Source organism: Mustela nigripes, chromosome 2, assembly GCF_022355385.1.
Source record: "Mustela nigripes isolate SB6536 chromosome 2, MUSNIG.SB6536, whole genome shotgun sequence".
Classification (NCBI taxonomy): Eukaryota; Metazoa; Chordata; class Mammalia; order Carnivora; family Mustelidae; genus Mustela; species Mustela nigripes.
In genome coordinates, this window is record NC_081558.1 from 726,998 (window position 1) to 751,748 (window position 24,751).

At 63.7% G+C, this 24,751-nt stretch overlaps 1 protein-coding gene and 3 long non-coding RNA genes across 6 annotated transcripts in view; 2 read left to right on the plus strand and 2 right to left on the minus strand.

The window, feature by feature from the left end:
• Positions 1-2,671: 2,671 nt before the first annotated feature.
• Positions 2,672-4,164, minus strand: LOC132009637 (uncharacterized). The gene is made up of 3 exons (XR_009402019.1): positions 4,102-4,164; positions 2,951-3,456; positions 2,672-2,729 (listed from the first exon to the last, which is right to left on the minus strand). It is a non-coding gene; the product is annotated as an uncharacterized LOC132009637 (long non-coding RNA).
• LOC132009639 (uncharacterized) lies at positions 2,685-10,062 on the plus strand. The gene is made up of 3 exons (XR_009402020.1): positions 2,685-2,761; positions 9,005-9,072; positions 10,030-10,062. It is a non-coding gene; the product is annotated as an uncharacterized LOC132009639 (long non-coding RNA).
• Positions 10,063-18,118: 8,056 nt separating this feature from the next.
• Positions 18,119-21,214, minus strand: LOC132010705 (uncharacterized). Of its 2 annotated transcripts, none has more exons than XR_009402265.1 (5): positions 21,126-21,214; positions 20,619-20,815; positions 20,044-20,207; positions 19,002-19,224; positions 18,119-18,743 (listed from the first exon to the last, which is right to left on the minus strand). It is a non-coding gene; the product is annotated as an uncharacterized LOC132010705 (long non-coding RNA). The 2 variants fall into 2 exon arrangements; XR_009402263.1 differs by having other exon boundaries at positions 19,002-19,239.
• A 504-nt stretch (positions 21,215-21,718) lies between these two features.
• The window catches only part of PWWP3A (PWWP domain containing 3A, DNA repair factor), an 18,889-nt gene continuing 15,856 nt past the window's right edge, over positions 21,719-24,751 (plus strand). The window contains exons 1-3 of one of the 2 annotated variants that reach the window (XM_059388475.1): positions 21,719-21,829; positions 24,000-24,105; positions 24,337-24,422. In XM_059388475.1, coding sequence (XP_059244458.1) covers positions 24,049-24,105; positions 24,337-24,422 — 143 coding nt within the window. In that variant the 5' untranslated portion in view covers positions 21,719-21,829; positions 24,000-24,048. Of the gene's footprint in view, positions 21,830-23,402; positions 23,459-23,999; positions 24,106-24,336; positions 24,423-24,751 lie in introns of those variants that run through there. The other variant, XM_059388476.1, reaches the window with a different exon arrangement.

The following is a 24,751-nucleotide window of genomic DNA, read 5'->3' on the forward strand; positions in this document are numbered from 1 at the left end:
CTTCCTGGAGCCTGGGGCAGGGACCCAGCGGCCTCTGTGGGTCCAAACCACGGCGGAGGCTCAGATTTGCAGAGGTGGAGGCAGCAGTCCCGACGGAGAAGCCCCGGGAGGGACCACATGGGCCTAACTAAGACCCTGACTGGCGGCCACCAGTCCCGCCGCGCGGGCTCTGGGACCTTCTCGGTGGGCGGGAGGCAGGAGGCGAGCGGCACCAGCCCTGGGCAGCACGGCCTTTGCTGATACGGCTTTCCCGCAGTTCCTGAGAACGGGTCGTCTGCGCCTTTCTCCCTGGAGGGCCATCGGAACACCAGCTCCTTTGTCCCCGTAGGCCACAGCGTCTACTCCCGCGGTGGCTAACACCGACCACGTGTCCCCATCCCCGTGAAGAACAGAATGAGGGGGCAACTTCTTCATGGAGACGAGACTCACACAACATGCAATGAGTCATCTTCAGGTGAGCAGTTCGGTACGCTCAGAGTTCCGCGGCCACCAGCTTTATCCAATTCCGGAACATTCTGTCACCTCAAGAAAATAGTCACCTTCCCCTCCCCCAGCCCCCAACACCCCCGAGCCCCTTCCCATCCGTGGAGGAGCCTGGTCTGGGCGTGTCACACGCGTGGACTCACACCCCGTGGGGCCTCCTGTGTCTGGTTCCCTCCCCGAGCGTTGTGGCCTCAGGGTCTGTCCCTGGGCAGCTCATGGGGGCCAAAGGACACTCCCGGGCATAGTTTTAGAAACGTAACTTTTAATTTTTTTTAGATTTTATTTATTTATTTGTCAGAAGACGGAGAGCAGGAGCAGGGGGAGGGGCAGAGGCAGAGGGAGAAGCAGGCTCCCCACTGAGCAGGGAGCCCGAGAGGGGGGCTCGATCCCACAGCCCAGAGATCTTGACCTAAGCTGCAATCAAGAATTGGATGTTTGGGGCGCCTGGGTGGCTCCGTGGGTCAAGCCGCTGCCTTCAGCTCGGGTCATGATCTCAGGGTCCAGGAATCCAGCCCCGCATTGGGCTCTCTGCTCAGCAGGGAACCTGCTTCCCTTCCTCTCTCTCTGCCTGCCTCTCTGCCTACTTGTGATCTATGTCTGTCAAATAAATAAATAAAATCTTAAAAAAAAAAAAAAAGAATTGGATGCTTATCCGGGTGAGACCCCCAGGTGCCCAGAAGCGGGGCTTCTGTGAAAGCCTGTATTGGGTCAGGGCCCCGAAGGCTGACGGGGCTCACCACCTGGGTAGGTCGGACGCCCCAGGCAGCGGAGGGCCCCAGCGGTGGTGTCCGCGGCCGCAGGTGTCTGGGTCACTGGCCCAGGCTGGCCATGGGGGGGCTTGTGGGTGGGCAGGTGGTTTCGGAGAGGCGTGCAGCTGGTTTTCAGGTGTTTACGGAGCTGCTGCTACGTGCTGACCTCGTGCTCGGGTCCTGGAAATCGGGTCGGTGGGGCCTCCATCTGTCCGAGGCTCCAGGAACCTCTCCCAGACCCGGGGCCGCCGGTCCTCGGTCTGTGGTCATGTCCTCCACTCTCTGCATCTGTGGTCGCGTGGCGATTTCCTCCCGTCTTTGGAAAAGACACTTGTCATTGGACATAGGACGCACCCTGAATTCAGTTTCCAGAGTTTATACCGTGGAGAGTGTTCTGGGGGCTCACCAGGCAGAGCGGGAGAGCCACAGAGCCCCCACTGCCGCCGTTTGCTGAAGGGATGCTGTGTTTGGATGCTGAGCCCGTGTCGATGATTCTCCGGGGGCCCTGGCCCGCAGTGGGGGCTCCCTCTGCAGGGGGCCGGGCGGGAGGGACACCTGCACGGGGACTCCTTGCCAGCCGGAGCTCTGAGGTGGCGTTTTGGAGGCTCCTCCTGAACGATGCAGCGTGTCGGGGTCCCTGACCCCGTGGCCTTCCCGGAGCTCTGCACCCGGGTCTGCTCGGAGCCACCGGGCGCACGCGCTCCCTGGGAAAGCAGTGACCACACGCAGGATGGTCTCCAAACACAGAAATGTATTCCCTCCCGGCTCTGGAGGCCAGAAGTTCAGCACCAAGGTGTCACAGAGCTGCCCTCCCTGCGAAGCCCACGGGCGCCGGGGCTCTGAGGCCCTCCCCGCGGCTGGCCGCTTGTGGCTTGCTGGCGATCGTGGCGTCCCTTGGCTGGTGGCCTCCTCCGACTCTCCAGTCTGCATCCCCGTGGACGCGTGGCTTCTCTTCTGTGCGTCTCTGACCCATCCCCTCCTCTCACGAGGACAGCGGCGTAGGATTCAAGACTGTCCCACTCCAGGGGGACCTCGTCTTAACGAGTGGCGTCTGCAGACTCCATTTTCATATAAGGCCCCGTTCATGTCTTCTGGGCGTTGGGACACGTGGGGACCCATCTGTTAGGGGACGGAAACCCTGAGGGATGAGTAAAACCACATCCTAGAGATTAGAAATAATTCATGTAAACACCAACGGGAGAGAAAAATCCAGCAGATTCTTTTTTCTTTTTTTTTTTAGACTTTATTTATTTGTCAGAGAGAGAGAGAGAGAGAGAGAGAGAGAGAGAACAAGCAGTGGGGGCAGAGGCTGTGCAGGGTGCCCGATGCAGGGCTCCATCCCAGGCCCCGAGACCACGAGCCGAGCTGAAGCAGAGGCTTCACCGACTGAGCCAGCCAGGCGCCCCTCCCTGGCAGATCTTACAGGACAGTAGGATCCGGCCAGAGGAACCTGGGGGCATGCGACAGGTGGATGAAATGGCAAATCCTGGCTGGGATCTGGAACAGACAAGACGTTACTGGAAAAACAGGTGAAATCTGTTCCCAAAAGGCTGGGATTTCTGCGCGATGCGGGCTGAGTCCAGGGACCTACGGGGGCCCCGCAGGACCAGCCGAGTGGGCCCCTGGCTTCCAGGGGTGGAAACTCAGCGTGAGCCAGAAGCGAGAGCCAGAGGCATGGACAGGAGCGTCTGCGAGACCCGTTCAAGGGGGCGGCTCACCCTGGCTTGGCGGTGGTGGTTTACCCTGGAAAGGGGTCCGGGTCCGTGTTCTTGGCAAGTCCAGGAAAGGGTCTGACCTGAGGCGGGTGTCTGGGGAGCGACCGATGTTACTCCACCAATCAGCGAGGGTAGGGGTGTGGGTGTCTGCGGGGCCCAGGTTTGTCGCCCCGTCGTCCTGGAACATGCTTGGGATCCGGTTCTGTTTAGATGCCGTCCGGGCTGTGGGGGGCCTGGGCAGAAGCTCGGGGGCTGACGAACCTCGGGCTGACGCAGACACGGGAACAGAGCCCACGGGGCCAGGCCTCCCCACGCCCGAGCCCCTCAGGGCCCTCATCTCACCGACCAGTCAGGCCCCTGCCCGTTTCTTGGGGGGAAGGTCAGATGCGGACGCGGGGTGTGGGGGCCTGGGTGTCTGTGAGCCGACTCTCCTGCACAGCACAGACCATCGCAAATAGAGTTCGTGAAGACGTATGTTCCGGAGTCGCTCTTGATCCGTGAAGTCCCCACTGCAAGGCCACGTATTTTTTTTAAGATTTAAAAATTTTTACTTATTTATTTATAAATAGCGAGAGAGGGAATGTAAGCCGGGGGAGGGGCAGAGGGAGACGCAGGCCTCCCGCCGAGCAGGCAGCGCAGTCCGGGGCGCCATCGCGGGAGCCGGGATCATGACCTGAGCCAAAGGCAGACACTTAACGACTGAGCCCCCCAGGCGCCCCAAATAAATATATTTTTTTAAATAAATTTAAAAATATATATTTTTTAAAATGTATTTTTTTAATTAAATTTTTTTAAAATTTAAAAATGTTAAAGATATTTTTTAAAGCAAGCGTGCTTTCTGGGCACGCTCCAGAGCCAGCAGCTGCAAAGAAAGGCTGCGTGTGGGATCTGAGCGCCGGGAACCCAAAACCTCCCACGCAGGGACGCACCGCGAACGTCCTCCCCCAACGGCTCCTCTTGTGGGCCAACAAAGGCCACCAGCCCCAGACAGAGCAGGGACCGAGCCAGTGAGACCCACAGTCCGGGGGAGGAGGTGTCACTGGCCTTGAGCTGGGACTGTTTCAGGGAAGTGGGGGCGGCGGGCCTGCCGTGGGTGCGCAGCCCTCGTGCTGAGAATCTGGGAGACACACAGGGGTGGAGACCAGCGACCTTACCAGCGGCGTCGCTGGCGCGAAAGGGACCAGGCCGACCGGCAAACACGCGTGACCTCGCTCCCGCATGGAATCCACGCCAGCCGCCCAGCTTGTGGGTCCAGAGGACAGAGCGGCGGCTCCCAAAGGCGGGGGTGCCGGGGGGCGTCCGAGGAGCCACCGACTGGTGACAGCAGGCCGCGCCGGCCGTGGGGCGCGTCCCGCAGACAATGCCGGGCTAAGCGCGGGCATCCCGGGAGCCTTCCCCACTGGACGGTGACGGCGCGCCGCGAGGAGCCCGGACTGGCCTGCCCAGGTCCCTTCACAACGTCTGCAAACGCCGAGTCTGCGTTCCCACCTGGAAGGAGCAGGGTGTGATAGGTCGAGCGTCTGTTTGCAGAGAAAGGCCACTTGGAGACGCGCCAGAGGGCAGTGGCCATGCGCGTGGGACACCTGTGCTCCCCGTGGCCCGGCACCCTGTTACTCCACTTCTAGAAACACGTGGTCCGAGGGGAGCCACATCCAAGCGTGTGCCGTGTGCCGGGCGCCGCGTCCACTCCCACGGCCACCGTGAGAGCCGCCTGCCTCTCACCTCCCGCCCGGAGGAACCCCGAGAAACCACCACAACAGGCGACATGCGTCCACATCCGGCGACGAGGGCCGGGAAACAGCCCGCCAGGCAGCGTGGGACACACTGGGACGCGAGCCTTGCCGGGTTCGTCCCCGGCCTTCCTCCCAGAGAGGAAGACTAGTGTCTCGTGTCCCCCTGGAACCCGAGCACGGACACGCCTGGCAGCTTGACCCACAACAGCCCCAGACAGGACGCCGCCCGCGAGCCGTCAGGACACCAGCCGGTCCGGGCGCTGCAGAACGTTACTGGGAAGACAAAGGAAGACACTACGGCACTGCGGCAGGGGCACCCCGGCGGGCCCCTCAGGCATGCGGCCGCTCTCCAAAGACACGGAGAGAACGTTCTCCCGGTGACAGACTTTCGGGGCAGATGTGACGGTCTGTGCGGACGACGGAGGGCAGGGTTGCGGGCCTGCAGAGGTGCGGGTCCGCAGGTCGCTGGAGGGAGCTCCGTGTGCCGGCCCCATGCCCTGCTGGGACGCACGGACCGACGGGTGGGGGATGGGGAGCGGGAGGGGGTCCGCACCTCGGCTCCCCGGTCCCTGCTTTACGAGCTCCTGGGAACCTGTCGCTATTTCTAAACAAAGAGTGAAATTAAAGAAAACTGAAGAAGCATAAGAAACCCAAAAAGATGCGTTTGTAGAAAACACCAGCTCCCGGAGGATGTCCGCGGGGTGCGGACCTGGTCCCCGGCCTTCTTCCCGTTGTCCTCCGTCTACTCCCTGAGCTAAACCCAGTGTCCTTCAGGGCGTCCGGGGAGTGGGCGACGCTTGATCTCAGGGTCATGAGTTGGAGCCCTGTGTGGGGCAGAGAGGGGACTTAAAAAAATTTTTTTTAAATTTGTTTAGACGACATATTTTTTACAATACAAAGAAGCAGCAGCTGAACGTGTTTGGAGAACATAGGCCATTGTTTCAGAAGACGGTCGGGTTTTTCCCGCGCGGAATGGACGGCCGGCTGTGTCATTCGCTGCGGCCCGCCGACCTGACAGCCCGTGATTTCACAGTTGTCACCATTCCTCAGATGGGGGTCACAGAAGGGCAGCACTAACCCTGCTCGGACAGGGAATTAGCGTCCGAGTTGGCCGGGGCAGGCACAGGCTCCGGGACAACTGTCCGGCCGCCTCCCCGAGCCGGCGGCCGGCCACCAGCCCCGGGTACCTGGCCACCCCTCGCAGACCGCACCTCGAGCGTCACAGGAAACGTGACGACCGCAGGAAAGTGGCCGGCCTTCTCTCCAAGCCCTCCCTGGCGCCAAGGACCCAGCAGCATGAGTGACGTGGGCGGACATCTGCTTCCCTGTGCCCCAGCGGTGGCCTTGGGCGTGCTCACGTGTCCTGCACCCCGCTGTCACTAGGCCCGGTGCCTGTCACACCCTTTCCCCCCAGGGCAGACAGTCCTCCTCCCAGACAGACGGTGGTTTGCATTGGCCGAGCTCCATTGGCCGAGCTCCGGACAGATGTCGCCCCACGGCCGCTCCTGGGGCTGGTGCCTGCGGTGCGCGGGAAATGGAGCCGAGCGCTTGGCAAGGCCTGGGCTGATGCGTTCTCCACCGCGGCCAATTTCCAAGTCCCTGAAGGCGGGCCAGGACGCTGCACGGCCAGTGATTCCCCTCACGCAGAGCTCGGTCCCTCCTGGGTGCTCAGGGGTCCCTGTGTCTTGCTGCTGCCTGCTGCCTGCCTGGGCCCTTTGTGTCCTGTCTGTCGGGCCAGCTGGGGCTCTCTCATCCCGCAAGGATGTCCTGCAGTGCATGTGGTGAGGGTCGGGGCGCCGGAAGCCTGGGGCCCACACGCAGCCTTCGCAGGGTCGTGGGGCAGCGCTTTCCCGGGCCCTTGGATTGCCCTGGGCACTGGAGGCAGAGAAGGCCTGCGCTGGCTGCGGAGGGGACAGGCAGCCGGGGGTGGGCGCCTTGGCAGCGCCCCCCTGCCGCCGGGCCAGAGAGCCGCTTGCCCACTCCTACAGGCAGGAGATACGGCGTCTTGTTCTGAGGTTTTTTCCCTTTGGCTCCAAGCAAAATCCTGCTTTCTTTGCCCTTCTAGAAACTTCCCCCGGCCACGTTTACTTAAGTCTTAAAGCCAGAGCTGGGAAGCCCCAGCGATCCTTCCGCACGGCCCCCGCAGGAGCAGGTGGACCCCCCCCGGAGCCCGTGTGGCCGGGCGAGCGTGTGGACGCCAGGAGGGGGGGAAGGGTCGATCCGGCGCGGGGGGCAGGTCAGGGATGGGGGAGCCCGGGCGCTCACAGTGGGGTCCCCTTCTGTACCCTGAGCTGCCTGGGGCTGCAGCCCTGACCCTGTCCAAGCGGGGCCTTCTCCCACAGCGCCGTGCTGACTGCCCGTGGGGTTGCTGGGCCCCGGGAGGCCTGGGGGGTGCCGGGGGGGGGGCAAGGCAGGGCACAATGGGCCCGATGAACCTCCCACGGTTCCGGTTCTCCTGACATTGGATGGACACGGCTGCAGCAGGCCCCGTCCTCGCTCGCGGCGAGGGGACGGTGCACAAAGCCCGCTCTCGTCCCACGCTTTCTGCTGCCCCTGCCCTGTCGTCTGGGTCCCTGGGGCCACTGTGCAAAGCAGGGGCTGAAAGCCCTTCCAGGAAGGCTGCCTTTGTCCCTGGTTTTTGTGTCCCTCTGCGGAGACAATAGGGGACACTTTCCTTTCCACCCTGTGGACGGGGCCGGGCAGCAGCTCTCGGCCAATGGCATCAGGCACTTGAGGGCTCTCTGGGGAGAAGGGGGGCTGGTTCCCATCCTTGTACGGCGGCGTTCTGTTGTGGGCTCCCACCCCGCTCTGTCTGTCCTGCCCGGCGGAATCCTGAATGGTGACTGATGTCTGTCTCCCTGTGGGGCCACGGGCTCTCCTTCGATGCCTAGGGACCTGCTGCGAGCACGGCGGGAGGCAGGAGATGCTCCGGGGCTGAGGGGTGCGAGGCAGAGACAGCGGCTAGAATCCGCGAGCCGCAGACCAGCGGGCCAGAGGCGGGTCCGCCGGGAGATGGCTCGGGAATGCGCAGCCCAGCGGCCCGGCTCAGGGCCACCCCCTTGGAGCTCCGGGATGCAAAATGAGGGAAAAGGCAGCAGTCCGCCGACTGGTGGGCGCAGGGCCAGGATGGTCCCGGGGAACGGTTCCCGGGCGGCAGTGAGCTAGACCAGTACCTCACCTACAGAAGCAGCGGCCCCCTGCCCGCGGCAGCCAGTTCGGGAAAGCACCGGGGCTGGCCAGTTCCCAGCCAGTGCTGGTGTGGGGGGCAGCACCGTGGGCGGACGTCGGAGCGGTGCCTTGGGCCGTCCCTCCCTGGCCTCTGGGAGAGGCTGGAAGCGCACTGACCACAGCGGCCAGGACTTTTCAGGTGTGGTGGCGGTAGAAGCTTCCTGCTAAAACCCTGTAAGAGTTGCACAGAGCTCGACCCATGAATAAAACACGAGGCCCCACGCTGGCGTTCCCTCTCCTCCGGCGAATGTGTCACCCAAGCAAAACCACGAGCGCCCACCGCTGCGGCGCCCCAACCACCATCGGGGATGTGTGTGCCCCGTGCCTCCTACCCATCCTCACTCGGAGGGGCCTCTGATGTGTCCATTAGGGACCTGTTGGCCGGTGCCCGCCGCGGGCCGGGCCACGTCCCTCTGCCTCAGGGCTGCTGCCTCCGTCACCCAAGTGGCACGCGTGTCGGGAGGAGAGGCACCGGGTGCGTGGGCCCCGCCCACCAGCACCATGGATTTCTGGACTGAGCGGTGGTGGCGGTGCCCGAGAAGGGCTGTGCTCACCCCGGCATGGTCCCCGACAGCTGCAAGTCCTGGTGGGCATCCTGGACCCCTGATCGCTTTGCTGGGACGACATCCTCTAGCCTGACAAATGGGGCCCGGGGAGATGGCTGGCATCCCAGTCCTGTTGGATGCCGCGGCTCCTGGCATGGATTCCCCTCTGAAGTGGCCCCTGAAGGTGTGTCTGGGGGGCTCAGGTGGTTCAGCTCGGGTCATGGTCTCAGGGTCCCGGATCGACCGTATCCGGGCTCCCTGCTGGGCGGGGAGGCTGCTCCCCCCTCTGCCCCTCCCCCTGCTTGTGCTCGCTCTCTAAAAAAATAAAGTGGTTCCTGAAGTTTTTCCAAATCCCGGTGAAATTTAGGTAACGGTCCTTCTAACGTGAACAATTCAGCGGCATGTGGTACACCCACGAGGCTGTGCCCCCCACCTCTCTCTAGTTCTGGAACATTCCACCGCCCCAAAAGGACGCCTGTCCACATTAGCAGCCGCTCCCCCTCGCCCCAGCCCGCCTGCGGCTCCCGCTAACCCAGTTTCCGTCTCTGCAGACTGGCCTGTTCCAGACATTTCCCGTCGGTGGACTCGCACACTCCGCGCTTGCGAGCCGTTTCCTTGCGTAAGTAGGTCCCAAACACCGCACAGCACATGCTCAATGCGATTCCTCGCTGGCCTGCCGGGTGTCCCGGGCTCCCCGCCATGACGCGCAGGCCTGCCCCGAGGCTGGGGCTCCATGCACCTGTGGGCCCTCCTGCCCGGAGTCTGTGCCCCGGGGCCTGGTGTCCACGCTGCAGGCTGGGGGCCCTTCCTGGGGGGGTGCTCTTGCTCTGCTCGCCTCTGGAAAGGTGAGGACGTGGTGGAGAGGCCTTGGCCGGCGGTCCCTGTGCACCGGCGGGGGGGTTGGGGGGCGTGGCGCAGGAAGACCTGGGCTGTGGGAGGTGGCCGCAGAGGGCCCACCGGCTCAGAGATCCCTGCGTCCACAAAGCGCCCACACCAGCCCCCAACAGCCAGGCTCCCGGCCACGCAGGATGGACCTGGCTGCGCCAGGGGCATCAGAGGAACCTGCTTCCCAGATCAGATGCTGAGTGAAACACATCCTTTGCCGGAGGTGAAAACGTCCATGGTCTCGAGATCGCTGGGGTGACAGGGAGAGAGACATCTGTGCGCCGCCAGGCCTGGGACGGGTCCCTGTTGCCTGGGACATGAGGCGGTTGCACGCCTCCCGGTACAGGCCTGGGGCCACACCCCCCACAGCCAGCGTGGTGTGGTCTCTGGTCACCTGTGGTCAGGGTGAGGAGAGGCAGGTGGCCCGCGGTTGCGGGGGACGCTCTGTCCCTCCAAGCCCTTCACTCTGCGACCACAGCACGTGCCCATGTGATCGTCAGCGGTCCCCTGCCTCACAGCCCAAGGAGTGGTGGGCCTTCGAAGTATTTCCTGATCTTCTGGGATAAGTCCTGTTATTAGGATCTCATCATGAGGACAGTCTTATCTTCTGTGAATGCAAAGCCCCGGGCCCAGCCGCAGGCCCGTGCTGGCCCCTCGGACACGGCAGGTGACGGGCGCTGGTGTGTTACAGGAACGAGTTTCCCGACCGGACGCGCATGTCCCCGCTGGCGCCCCCCTCCGACCCAGGACCTGTCGGGATCCCGGGCGATGTCCCCGGAGGCCCCTTGGGGCTGAGATGGTTTCTCAGAGCTGCCGTGCGTTTCGAGAGCCGCACAGTTTGGAGGAGTCTGCTTGGCGAGCTTACAGAGTCCTTCTCCCGGGCCTGTGTTCCTCTCACCGTCGGGCTGGGTCATGGGTTTGGGGACAAAGATCAACACATCATCCATATCGAGGGTCTATAAAGCATTTTTCAAATTACAGAATTCTTAAATGGTGGAAAATTTTGAGAGAATAAAACTCAGAAAAGACAGTAAACATATGTACATACATAACGCATACAGAGATATCTTCTGCATTTATTTATTTATTTTTAAATTTTTATTTATTTATTTGACAGACAGAGATCACAAGCAGGCAGAGAGGCAGACACAGAGAGAGTAGGAAGCAGGCTCCCTGGATGCGGGGATCGATCCCAGGACCCTGAGATCATGACCTGAGCCAAGGCAGAGGCTTTAACCCACTGAGCCACCCAGGCGCTCCTGCATGCATAGGTTTAAAGATTTGTTTACTTCAGAGAGAGAAAGCATGAGCAGGGGGAGGGAGGGAGGGAGACTCTCAGGCAAACGCCCCGCTAGGCGCCGAGATGGGGCTCGACCTCAGGACCTGAGCAGAAACCATGAGTCGGACACCACCTGCCGAGGCAGCCAGGCACCCCTGCACACATGTTTTCAGAAACGTTAGAAAATTAAGACTATATCATAATAGTGTATTTTTTCTAAGAAACATCTTTCCTGAGGTGTAATTCACATATCATACGACGTTTCTAGAACGCGCTATCGTTTTTTAGAACCGTCGTGGACTGTGCAGGTCGGGGCAGGCGTTCCCGTCCGCAGTGTCGCAGGGCGCCCAGCCCCGCCCCACGGCCTGTCCCTCCCGGGATCCGTGAGCTTCTGCCGGTGGTGCAGCCTCCCCCTGCTCTGGGATTTACGAAGATATTTGAGGCTCTGGGGTTGTGGTTGCGGGTGATGCCCCCTCCCCCGGGGATGCTGGTGGGCCTGGGACAGGCTCTCGCTCCGCAGGAACCACCTCCTCGGGCTGGGAGCGGGAGCCCGGAGGGGCTATGGGACTGCCGTTCCGCTGCCAGGCCTCCCCTGTTGCAGCTGCCTTGGCTAAGCAGCCCGGGTCACTGATGGTCGTCAGTCTTGTAGAAGACAGCCCTGCTCCTGGGACACAAAGTCTCCCTGGGGAGCAGGGGCTCCCGGAGGGGGCGGGGACGGCCCCCGTGGGTCCAGGAGCCGCCCCGAGCATCCTCTGAGCCGCCCGGGGCACCCCCTGGGCCGCCCCGGCCCCCCCCCCCCCCCGGCCTGGCCCCCTGCAGCTGGGGCAGAAGGTTCCTCATGGGAGCTGCAGGAAGAACATTCCAGCAAGGCAGCATCGGCGGGACAGGACCGTCCACAGACCCCGCGGGACGGCACAAGGCCGCTGGCCCCTGTGCGATGCTGTGCACCGGCCTGACAGGCTCCCCACAGGGAGAACAGAGTCAGCTCCGAGAGCCCAGCCTCTCTGGGGGCGGCTGAGGTCACCCCGCCCCCGACCGCTGGTCGAGGTGGTCCAGTGTGGCTGGATGCGTGGCAGCCGCTTGTGGCCCGTCGCACTCACTTCCCCGCGCTTCCCCCTAGCCCCCGGCCCCGCCCCTCCGAAGCCCGGCCTCACGGGCTTCTCTTCTAGCTTTGTGGTGAGCGCTGGGCGCAGAGGGGTTCTGTGGGGACAGGGAGACTCGGGACAGGCGAGTGCGCTGCCGTGTCCTCTGCGGCTTCCCTGCTCCTGAGGCCTGGCCGCGGCCTGGAGCACTGGTCTGGGTTGGCGCGCCGGTACGGATGGTCCGTCATGAACTCAGGTGTCCCGGTTCCTCTCCTGCCCTCCCCTGTCCCGGGACCCCATCTGGAACCACGCGACACTTGGTGGTGGTTGCGTCTCCCCCGTGGCTCTGGGAGTCCCCCGTGGAGAGCGGTGCTCAGTCCCCAAACGCGGATGCCACGGGCTGGGGCTGTTCCTCAGCCTTTCCTGATTTGGGTGCCCTGGGCCGGCGCGCCGGGGACATGTCTCTCTGCCACTCGTGCGGACACTGGCGTGGGGGCTTCAGGGCGGCGTCCTTGGTCCACAGCTGTTTCTGTGGGTTCTTGTGGGAACTTCTCAGGGGCCCCAAGCTGCTCTGGGGGATTTAGGTCCTGGGGGCGGGGAAGGTGTGTCGACACACCGGGCCCTCCATTGTTGGTGTGGGAGGCTCTTTGGTTTTCTAAAGTCACTCAGTTCTGGAGTTTCGGGCTTTCCTCCTATTTATGACCTTTACAAATTAAAGGATACCGCCTGAGTCTGCAATCCTAAATGAAATGTCTACTCTGCCCTGGTTTCCAACTTCAAATAAAAGGACTCATTCTCTGAAAAAACCAAGGAAAACCTCAGATCCCGGAATCTGAAAACAAAAAGTAGCATCTGTGTGTCCTTAAAGAAACACTCAAACGTCCTGGTCATTCATAAATAGTTTCAAACGTGTGCCCTTTCTGAAATTTCAGAAGTGAATACTTTTGAGAGTCGGTGCCTTCTCTCAAGGACTACTTTTTTAAAGGACCGTTTTAAAAGAAACTAGATGGTCTTTTTAGCTGGAAAAGGCAGGACATTTGCCGAGACCCCTTAGGAGATGTGCCCACAGCGGCACGCTCCGCCAGCAGTCTTGCCGCGGGGACAGCCGATGGCATCTGGGATGGCTGTGGTCATTGAGACCCCGAGGGTTGGGGGCCACTCAGACTTCCCCTTTTCATAAAAATACTGTCACTGGATTGCCCCCTTGCCCCCCGTGGGACTTCATCTGAGCTAATTACACCTGCAGGGACCCTATTCCCAAATCAAGTCCCATTCTGAGGTCTAGGAGTGCAGCCCGTGAACAGAGCTGAAAGGCTTCCTTCCCACTCAACACCTCCAGCCCAGGAACTGTACTGTGTCGGGAGCCAGGAAGGACCCGGAGTTCTCCAAGGGCACTGTCCTACCGTGACCCGGCAGGCCTCGTGCCTGCGGCCCGTCTTGTCCCTGCCCCTGGCCCCGAGCCGGCTCCTTCAGGGAGCCGCCTGCTGCTGCCTGACCCTGCGGTTCCCGGGCCCCCCCGGGAGCGTGGCGTGTGGGTGCCGCGAGCACAGGCAGCCCTGGTCTGAAGCCATGGCCCGTCTCAGCGGTGGCCTCCCCTCACCCGGAGGACAGGGTTCCAGCGAGTCTGCGTTTCAGAACAGCGTTCTCCTGATGCTTCCGGAACCACCGGCTGTCCAGGGGAATAGTCACTCCCTCCTTTCTGACATGGACACAGGGAGGCTGTCTCCCGTGGAGGACTCCGGCCTTGACACGGGTTTGCAGAAATACAGTGTTCTGTGGCTTTACGTTTTTTGAGTTCATTTATCTTATTTTTTAGTAATCTCTACACCCAAGGTGGGGTCGAACTCACAACCCGGAGCTCAAGAGTTGCACCCCCCGTCCCCCGCCCTGATGAAGCCAGGCCAGGTGCCCGTCTGTGGGGTTTTTAAACATGCTGCAAGGTTTCTGTCTCTTTTGAGCGGGGGCCGCATCCGTGAACCACAGCCCGAGTCCTCTGAGCTTGTGGCTTGCGTGTCTGGGCAGAGGCCGACGTTCTGGGAACAACGGTTTGGCTGGGAGAGGCCTCTGGTGGAGTGACCAGGGCTGCTCCAAATCCTCCCCGGGCCCCCAGCCCTGCCCGTTTGGGGAGGGAACAGATTTCTAGAACACATCTCTTATCATCTTTTTTATTTTGAAACAGTTACTGAAAGGCACAGAGAAACGTACGGGGTGGTCCGGTGCAACAGGCCCCCGGCCCCCGGTTCCATTGTACGTCCAGCGCCCAGAGCGCCAAGCGCAAACCCAGGCCGGGACACGGCCGCCCGTGCAGACCGTCAGATGCACGAGAGTGAGGCGCTCACAAACGCCCACGTCTCCATGGCACGCCGGCACCCCGTCCGCGCTGGTCGCAGGACGCCCCCTTCCCAGGAAGCCCTGCCTTCATCCTGAGACACTAGGGAACCAGCTCATCTACAACCTGGGGAGGAGCAAACCGCGCCGTGTCCCCAGAGGTTTCCTTTCGCGACTTTTTCTGGTGTTTCCCTCGCTCCCTTCCCTTCGGATGTGTGGTGCTGCTGGGGCCGTGTCCGAGCTCAGGGTTTTCTCACAGCCAAGAAAGAGAGGGAGTGTGCACGGAAACACGTCCGGTGGGACCAGAAGAGAGGACGTGAGCCGGGGAGCGGTGGTGACAAGCAGGGACCCGGCAGCTGGCGGAGTGGCCGCGCGGGCATCCAACGTCCTAACCCGGATGGCGGACCCCAAAGGACGGACGGGGTGGACGTCCGCCGACAGCCCGCGGCGGCCGCGCCCACGGCACAGCGGGTGCAGGCACGACCCTCCTCCTCCTGCTGCTCTCGTTGTGCTTTCGGAAATCGCACTTTCTTCACCTTTAGTCGCTCTGGGGCAGTTATGGGGTTTTACTGGGTTTTTTGGAGAAAGAGAGAGAGAGTGAGTGACAGCCTGTGCACACACGCACGAGCTGGGGGGGGGGCAGGGGGCAGAGGCAGAGGGACAAGCAGACTCCCCACTGAGTACAGAGCCTGACAGGGGCTGGATCCCAGGACCCCCGAGATCAGGACCTGAGCCAAAATCAAGAGTCGGGGGCTCGACCCTGCGCCACCCAGGCGTCCCTGGAGTTACGGTTTTTAAACATTTTTATCAATCCGTTTCACGTTCCGACAACAAAATTCTGGATGATAAGGAGACCGACGCTGCCCGACCACGCGTCCCATGCCATCTAGGAAGAGCGTGACCTCGTCTGGTCTTTAGTAAAAACTAAAAAGCCTGAACACGCTCGAGTTTGCGTCACAAGGACTCACCTCAAGCAAGGGCTGCGGTTTTAATGCTCTGCCCAGTGCTGCGTGTGCGGGCGACAGCCCGAGTCATGGGAAGAAGTAGAGTGAAGGTCTCCAAACGGCCCCTGCGGAGGGGGCGGTGCATCGGAGCGCTCAGTCCGGGAGATGGAACCTTCTGGAGCCGGAGGGCGGCACGCTCGCAGGGCAGCGTGAGCGCGCCTCACGCCGTGCTTACAGAGTCCCGACTGACGGGACATTTCACTTTACACATATTTGTTTTCAGCTGTTTATTTATCTGACACAGAGAGCCCGTGGGAGAGGGAGCCCAAGCAGAGGGAGAAGCAGGCTCCCGCTGAGCAGGAAGCCGGACGCAGGACTCGATCCCAGGACCCCGGGGCCACGACCTGAGCTGAAGGCGGACGCTCGACAACTGAGCCCCCAGGTGCCCCTGTGTTAATAAGTATTTTGCCACCACCTTTAAAAGTCGCCCCCTGTGACGAAGACCACGGAAGCCCACTGGATTCCTCGGTGCCCACTCTGAGCTCGACCTGCCGACGGAGCACACCTGCTGGTGGGATGGAGGCTCCGGTTAAAGCCATCAGGTCCCGCCCGGGGCCAGTCCGCGCTCCAGGGACGCTTCACGGAGCTGCGGGCTGCGAGCGGGAGCCCAGGCTCTGGGGCACTGGGGGGCCTGACTCCCGGAGCGGGGTGAGCCCAGCTGCAGCCGCGGACTTGGCCAACCACGTGCCATCCGCCTGCAGGGGCCGCCACGCCCCACACCAGCTCTGATCCAGGCAGGCGCGCGCACACACACGAACACACTCACACACGAACACACACACACACACAAACACGGGGAAATCCTCGTTTCCACTCAGGGTCTTGGCTGGAAGTTCAGCAGAGCGGCATGACCCTGAGGAATCCGGGGTCCGGGTGTCCGAGGGTTAGCGTGGACGCTGGGCAGGGCTGGGCGGGGGCTGGCGGCTGTGTCCCCGTGACCGGCTGGGCACAACACGAGACCGCGTGCTGGAGGACCCTGCGGAAAGCAAGTAAGAGCTCGGCAGAGTCTGGGAGGAGGCCAGAGGGAGGAAGCCAGTCTCCAGCACACTGGTGGTGCAGCCTCAAATGCCTGAGTGCAAATGAAAGGCTTTTTAAAAACAGGATGGGAACTCAACGGGCTAATCCTCGACTCCTGGTTGAGGAGACCCGAAGCACACGGCCCTTCCCTGGTGTGGGAGGGCAGGGGTCTCGCCGGAGCAGGGACACGGCCTCCAGAGAACCCCTGAAAGGGGGTGGCGCTGGGGTCATGTTCCTGACCGGGTGTCTGCTGCCCTCTGAGCCCAACATGGAACACGTCAAGAACCCCACACGGGGTGGGAAATCCTGGCTTGTAGGAATGGGGTTTAGTTTTTTTTTCTTAATGTTGTACAAGGCACATAAAATTCAAGATCGCAACCATCTCTGAGGGCACAGCTCAGCAGCCCCCACTCTCAGTCTCCAGAACCTTCCATCTCCCCGCACGAAGCACGGACTCCCCAGCCCTGCCCCAGCCCCGGCTCCCACCCCCTTCTCTCTGTCCGTGGCACTCCTCTGGGGCCCTCCTGGGAGCGGGGACCTGCAGGACGGGTCCTTCTGGGTCCTGTCGCTGAGCCCCGTGTGCTCGGGGTCCCTCTGCGTCACGGCAGGGGTCAGGGTCCCCCCCTTCCTGCGTGTTCCTTGTATGGGACGGGTGGTGCCGCGTGTGTCCTCCATCTGTGGACAGACGCTGGGTGCGGCCCCGTCCGTCTGCGGTAAACAGTGCTGCTGTGGGCACAGGTACGGATGATGTTTGATATTCAAGGCTTTCGGTGTTTTGGGGTACAAACCCAGAGTGGGATTGCCCGGCCATGCAGTCCTTCTATTTTTAACTTTCTGAGGAATGGCCAGAGAAGTCTCCACAGCAGCTGCCCCACACTCCCTCCATGCCCACAGCTCGGCCAGCAGCCAGGTCCAGCGGGGGTTAAGCCAGGACAGGCACGACACGCGCAGGGATGCCGGGCACAGAGTCCTTGTGGCGGTGGGGGGGCACACATGGAAGGGGGTATCGGTTACCCACGGCTGCTGTTTCCGTCTGCTTGGCCAGGTCAAGAAATACCACACTCGGGGAGCCAGACATCTCCTCTCCCAGATCTGGAGACCAGAAGTCTGAGATCCTGGCGCGGGCAGGCTGGTCCCTCCCGAGGCCTTCCCGCTAGGCGTGTGGACGGCCACCTTCCGCCTGTGTCCGCCCTCGTGGCCTGGCTCTGACTTAATGACCTCCTTAAAGACCCTGTATCCACACGGTCACGCCTCGAGGCTCAGAACGTCAACAGACGAGTTTGCAGAGGACACAGCTCAGCCGGAACAGCGGTGGAAACCAGTTAACTGCACGCACGCTGGGCGGTTAAAACCTAGATCTATACCTTACAGTTCTAGAGGTCAGAAGGCCTCCGTCACGGTTACTGGGTCAGAGTATCCGGGCCACACTCCCTCTGGAGGCCCCGGGGCGGCTCCTTCTTGACTCTTCTGGCTCCTGGGGGCTCCGCGGTGCGACCCTGTGGCCGCATCGCTCTAGTCTCTGCCTCCAGCCTCACAAGGCTTCTCCTTTACGTGAGCATCAAATCCCCGCTGCTGCCTCCTTCTGATCAGGGCCCCTGTGATGACACCGGGACTCAGATAATCCTGTATCATCTCCCATCAAGATCCCCAACTTACTTAAACACGTCTAAAAATTCCTTCTCTGCGAGACATTTCATAGGCTCCAGGAATTAGGGTATGGATGTCTTTCCGTGGCCATTTTAGCTTACCACACCACTCCCGAGGTCGTTACTGGGCTATGAAAAGCAGTGGAGCACTGACGTGTGGCCCCGGGCACAGACCCCCGAGCCCACAACACGCAGGGAGGGATCCAGACACAGGCCACACGGGTGTGAGTCCACGCGTGTGACACGTCCAGACCAGGCTCCTCCAAGGACGGGAAGGGGGCTCGTGGGGGCCGGGGAACAGGTTGAGGCGGTGGTGAATGCTAACGGGAACCGGGACGGGCTCCTTTTGGGTGATGGAATGTTCTGGAACATTCCAGAGCTATAGGTTATACAATGTTGTGAATAAATATCACCGAATTGCCACTTTATTTTTCAGAAGATACTGTTTATTTATTTGGCAGAGCACAAGCAAGGGGAGCAGGAGACAGAGGCAGAGGGAAAGGCAGGCTCCCCGCTATGCAGGGAACCCGATGTGGGGCTCGATCCCAGGACCCCGGCATCGTAACCCAAGCAGAAGGCAGATGCTTCTGAGCCACCCAGGCGCCCCTCCTGAATCGCACACTTACATGGCAAATTGTATTGCATGCAAATTTATCAGCACAGACCCACAATAAAATTAGCTTTATATGTTTGATTAAAAGAGCAGCCAACATTTAAAAAAAATGTGTATTTGTTTTGAGAGAGACAGAGAGAGAGCACGCGTCGGGGGGAGGGGCACAGAGGGAGAGAGTCCCAAGCAGACTCCCCACCCGGCAGGGAGCCCCACACTGGGCTCCCTCGCAGGACCCTGCGATCAAGATCTGAGTCAAAATCAAGGGTCGAATGCTTGACCGGCTGAGCCACCCAGGGGCCTGCCCCATCCTGTTTTAAAATATGTATCTCATAACCAATTTTCTTCGGTTTCTGGAGGCTTCGCGCCCACACTCACACGCTGTTGAAAGCGTCTCTGTTAACCAAGACGAGACTCCGACCGGCACGTACCAAAGGCTCTGGCGGAAAGAGAAATCAGCGTAATGTTCCTAGAAGTTCCATTTGCCCCTTTGGAGAAAAACCCACAAATCCCATTACTGAACAGGGTTGCCAGACTTGCCCCCTAGAAACACACCCGGCTGCCACTGCAGTCTGTGTGTAGAACAGGCCCATTTGCAGGCTGGAACAGCTCGAGGGCTCAGCCTGAGTGATCAGCTGTACGTCAGTAACACGCCCAACGAGCCTTCACTACGTGTCTGACACGGACCGGGACGTACCTCGCACTTCAGCTCTGTTTTACGCGGCCGAGAGGGGCGCGAGATCGCTGCTAGGCCCGGACCCGCGGCAGGGGTGGAGCCTGCCAGCTGGGAGGTCTTTCCGGGTTGAATGCGAGCCCAGAGGTTCTGCTGAAGTCCTGACCGTCAGGAGCCTGTGAGCTGGGGCCTCCTTGGAAACAGGGTCTTTGCAGATGTGAATAGTCAAGACGAGGTCAGCCTTGATCTGGCGAGCGGGGAGCTTGTAAGACCAAGGGCATCCGGACACAGACACACCGAGAAAAGCGCGTCATTAACCAGGAGGCTCCAGGGCCCCGAGAGGCTGGGAGAGGCAGGAAGGGCCCTGGCCGGAGCCTCCAGAGGGAGCGTGGCCCTGTGACCCCTTCAGCCCGGGTTTTCCGGCTCCCTGACCAGGAGGTGGTGGACTATCTGCATGCGGTTCTTCGGTACAACAGCCCTAGAAGAGTAACACGGCTACGGCCTACGCTGTGTGCAGAAGTCCAGCCGGGCACCCCGGGCTGCCCTGTTCACGCTCACACTTCGCCTAGATTTGTTAATCCCGGGCATATCCCAGAGGTCAGGCCCCCGAGGACCATACCAAGTCACGAGCCCTTGGAGGAAGAAGCGTGGACGTGCTAAGTGCCAACGGCCAGAATCAGTCAGGAGATGGTGAAGGAGAAAGATGGGCCCCCTCCCCCCGCAGTGGCCCACCACCTGACGGCAGCGCCACACGGAGGCATCTGCCCACCTGACCCCTCACTCAGACACTTAGTCTGGTCTCTCCTGGACTCTGCCCCAAGGCTCCAGGCCCCACAGACGCCGGAGGGAAGGCCAGGCTTCCCCCCAGGCTGGTGGGGGACAGACACAGCACCCTTCTCTCTCACTGCGACTACAGGTAAGAGGCAGCAGGCTTACAGGGGAGATACCCGATACGGTCTCCCCCAATACACACTGGCTGGACTACGCAAAGGCGACATGCCCAAGGAGCACCTCTTTGGTCCAGGGCCCCAGCTGTGGGGTGCCGGGTAACCTACAACACACGTACAGGAAGGGGCTGGTGAGTCCTCTCGGCCGCCGCTGGGGGGGTCCGGACAGGCTCTGAGGAGGGGTGTGCTAGCTGTCCTCGGAGCAGCAGAAGCTCCCTCGCGACCGGGCAAGCTGAGAGTTTCCGGTCCGCAGCCGGCGGCGGCTGTGCAGGCGCGCCTGCACCTGGGAATGCAGGGCAGACATGGTAGGCCAGTGCCTAGACCACCCCTCCACCCCTCTCTCGTCTCCTGCGTGGGCCAGATGGGTCCCAGAGATGCCCGCACTCTCACCCGGGACACTGTGCCTGCACGGGACTGACGTCAGGGACCTTAAAATAGGGAGATGATCGGGCCCACGCACGGCACAGAACAGCACTCGCACAAAAAGGAAGAACGCCCCATACACGTGAGAATTTGAAGGTCTCTCTGGGGCAGCCCGCCGAGTGGCGAGAGCTGGTCTCCAGAGGCTGTGTGCTGTAAGGCCGCACCGGGGAAGGGGGTGATGGAGAACAGCTCGGGGGCGCCCCGGGTCGAGCAGGGTGGGTCTACCAGGGGCGGCTGGAGGGAGCGCTCTGTGGCTGTGGGGATGCCCCACCTCTTGGCTAGGGTGGCGAGTACACAATCCACGCGTGCCACACGGCGGCTCAGAGCTCTGCCCGCACGGCATCAGGTCAGGGTCCTGGCTGGGATACTGTGTCACAGAAGCACAAAGCAGAGCCACGGCAGGAACGTGAGGACACGTCCAAGGCCCCTGTCTAGACTCCTGCAAACTTCTGTGAGCCTGTAGTCATCCTAAGATGATAAATTAGAAACAAAAATTCAAAAGTTGCTCCTAGGGGGTGTCTGGGTGGCTCAGTGGGCTAAGCGACTGCCTTTGGCTCAGGCCATGATCCTGGAGTCCTGGGATCGAGCCGCACCTCAGGGTCCCTGCTCACCAGGGAGTCTGCCTCCCCGCTGCCCTGTCTCCTTTCCTCCTTCCTCTCTCAAACAGATAAATCTTCAAACACACACACACACACACACTCCTCGGGCCACCTAAGCCTGGAGGGACTCCCTCTGCTCTCCCTGACCCTTGCTGCCGGCCTCAGCAGGCATCGCTTACCTCCTCTGACAGGCAGGGCCTTCCACCACCCCATGGCCTTTGCACGGCCCCTAAGCTCTGAAAACGCTTCCCCCGTCCCCAGGTCATTCAGACATCAGGTTTTCAGGCCAAATGTCATTTCCACGATGCCTCCAGCCCGGGAGCCCCGGCCGCGAGCAACCCTGCTACGGTCTCGGTTTCTTCAACTCCTGCGGTACGGGCTGTGGCAGGACCTGCACATACTCAACGGCCGATGACCACTGGAGCTAGGTTTCCCGGATGAAACCCCAGCCCGCGGCTCCCGCCTCCAGCGCAGGCCGTGATCCCCACGCGGGCCGCTCCTCCCTCTCCGTCTGCCCTCCCCCGGCTCAGGCTCTGTGTTTCTGGAGGAAATACAAAATCTCGGAGAAGCTGAGTCTCCGCTCTGCCTTGGACTCCCTGGGTTTCCTTGTCCGTGAAGCGGCCCGTGCTCTTGGGAACCTTCAGCGCCAGGTCAGAAGCCGGGCAGCGAGCCCAGGGAGCCGCACAGGCCGGGCAGCAGCCCCGCGCCGCGCAGTCCCGGCGCACCCGAGGCCGCTGGGAGCGCGCAGAAGCCCCCGGCGCGGACGCCCGCCGGGCTGAGAACGAAGCAGGCGGGTCCGCCAACAGGCTCCGCGCCGCTGCGCCGGAGCAGAAGCCGAAGAATGGGGTCGCGAGGGCCGGGCCTCCCGCGGCTGCGGCTCCCGGTAAGGCGCGCGGACGCCGCTGTCCCTACCGCACCACCTGCCGTCTCCAGCAGCCCCAGCTCCCCGAGCGCCCCCTTCCCCCGCAAGGCGCGCCCGGGCCGGGCCACCAGGCGGTCCCCGAAGCGGGGGCGGAGCATCCCACGACGCGGGGCCGCGGGAGAGGCTCCCCCACCAGAGCGCGAGGGACCGGGAGAACCGCCACGAGAACGGCCTTCCCCGGGCGCCCCGGGAGCCGGGGGGCGGGCGCCCACCTCCGTCCGGCCGGCGCACCCGCCAGGGGCTCGGCCGGACTTCACCAAGCCGGTGAGCGCGGCTGCCACTCGGGGAGGGCACGGGCACGGGGAGCCTGCGGGGCTGGGTCCGATCGCCCGAAGACCCGGCGCGCACAGGTCGAGCTGCCGTCCGCGAGCGGAGGGCCAGGCGGGGCGGCTTCCACCGCCGTCAGCCCGCGGACACCTGCGAGCGGCTGCGCCGGGCGTGGACCTCCCTCCCGACCCGCGGCCACTGCAAGCAACGTCCGCACCCCGAGGGCGAGCCGGCCCGAACCGCAGCTGAGCCCGCATTCGGCAGACGCGCCTCCGGACTCAGACTCCGCCACCGTCTGGTCCATCCCACTCCCCGATGAGGGCCCCAGGAGAGCTCGGCGGGCACCGTGCCCGGGCACCAGAGGCGCGGGCGCCGTCTACACCCGCAGGCGCAGACAGCCGCCGCGCCTTCCCGCCTCCCCTCCCCCCGGCGCTGGCCCCGCCCCTCCCCCCGGCGCTGGCCCCACCCTCCCCTCCCCCGGAGCTGGCCCCGCCCCTCCCCTCCCCCGGCGCTGGCTCCGCCCCCTCCCTCCGCCCGCCCCCTGCCAGGCCTCGGCTCCCCATTCCCAGCCTGCCCGGGGCGTCAACGCCCCCGCCCCACGCGTCCCCCCCGCGCCCCGCGCCCTCCTACGCCCCCAGTTCCCCATCTCCCCGCCCGCCGCCCCCCGCGCCCCAGTTCCTTCACGTCCCCGATCGTCGCCCCCCAGTTCCCATGTCCCCGCCCGTCGCCCCCTGCGCCCGCGGCAGGGCGTGAGGGTCCGGGCCGTGCTGAGGGCCACGCCTGGCCGACGCCGGGGTGGGGGGTGCGGGGGTCAAGCTGAAAAGAGGCGACGTGACCCCGAGCCCGGCCCCCTGGTACCTGCGTCCCGGGCTGCGCTGGGCGGCGCCGTCAGGGGCACCGCGGCAGCACGTGGCGCCTCAGGAACGTGAAGGTTCTGGAAGGCTCTGGAAGGTTCTCTCGGGTCGTGTGGCGGGGGCGGGGAGGGAACAGGGCGCCTTCCGCACGCCGCGGGGCCCGGGGGCGGGTTCCCAAAGGGAGCGGGGCCGGCCGGGGCGGAGGCCGCCCGCCGTCGCCGCCCGCTCGGCGCCCCTCGGCTTCGCACCCGCCCGCCCTCTCGGCGCCCGTCAGTCAACCGCGCGCGCGCCCGCGCGCCCGCCCAGCGCCCGTCCGTCAGTCGCGCGCACGCCCGCCCGGGCGGAAGGGGCGGGTCCCTGGGCGGATACGGGCGTCCCATTGGCTGGCGGCGGGGGTAGGGCTTGGCGGCGCCGCGAGGCTGTCCCCGCCCTCAGCCCGCGGGGGGCGGCGGCGGCGGCGGCTGAGGCGGTGAGCGCGGGCCCGGGAGGCGGCTGGGAAGGCGCGGGTGCCGACGCCGTTGGGCCGCCGCGGCCTCGTCGTCCTCCGGGCCGGGCTCGGGGACGCCGCGCTGCGGAGCCGGGCGCCCGGTGAGGCCTGCGGGCTGCGTCCCGCGGGTCGGCCGGCGGGGTCGAGGCGGCCGCGGCGGGCCTGGGGGGAGGGGCGAGCCCCGAGCGGAGGGGCCCGGGGGGCGCGAGCCGGCCCCCGCCGCGTGCGTCCCTCCGCGACCCCGGCCCGGCCCCCGCCGCGTGCGCCCCTCCGCGACCCCGGCCCGGCCCCCGCCTGCCCCCGCCGCGTGCGCCCCTCCCCGACCACGGCGCGGCGGGGCCCGTGGGCGGCCGGCCCGGAGGACGCCGCGCAGCTGTCCCGTCCCCAGGGGGCCCCGCGGCGGCCGGCGACGTCCGCGGGCTGCTCGGCCGCGTCCTCGCGGCGGGGCGCGCGGGGCCGGGCTGTTGCGCGGCGGTTTGCGCGTCCGGGCGGCCCCGACGCCGCTGTGCCGCTTGTGTTGCAGCGCGCCCGGTCCGTGCCCGTCGTCCCCGCGGGCCCCATGAGTCCGAGTCATGACGGACGCCCAGTATGTCTTGTGCCGATGGGAGCAGCGGCTGTGGCCGGCCCAGGTGACCCCCTCGGGCGGCGGGTCCGGTGGGGTCGGCGTCCGCCCGGAGAGACGCGGGGGCGGCGGGGCCCGAGCGGTCGGCCGCGGCCTCCCCGGCCCGCCTGACGGCGGAAGGCCTGGCCGCGCACTTGGGAGAAGCGGGGGCCGCCCCGGGAGAGCCCCCGGGCGGTGGGCGGTGTCGGGCGCCCTGGCTTCTCCGTAACGGCCGCGCGTCCGGTGTCCCGCTCCCCAGGTGCTGGCCAGAATCGAGACGTCCACCGGCAGTAAGCGGAAAAAGGAGTTTTCCCTGAGTGTTCAGATTCTCTCCCTGGATGAAAAGTTGAGTGTCGTGGGTTGTGTTTCTTTTAAGGTTTGAGACTGAGTGCAAGTGTGGGGGGCGGGCCGGCCGAGGTCGGGGAGAAGCAGGCTTCCGGCTGAGCGCCAGGGCCCGGGATCACGACCTCAGCAGCCCCCAGGGCCGGGATCACGACCTCAGCAGCCCCCAGGGCCGGGATCACGACCTCAGCAGCCCCCAGGGCCCGGGATCACGACCTCAGCAGCCCCCAGGGCCCGGGATCACGACCTCAGCAGCCCCCAGGGCCGGGATCACGACCCCCGCCGGCCCCCAGGGCCCGGGATCACGACCTCACCTGAGCCGAGGGCGGATG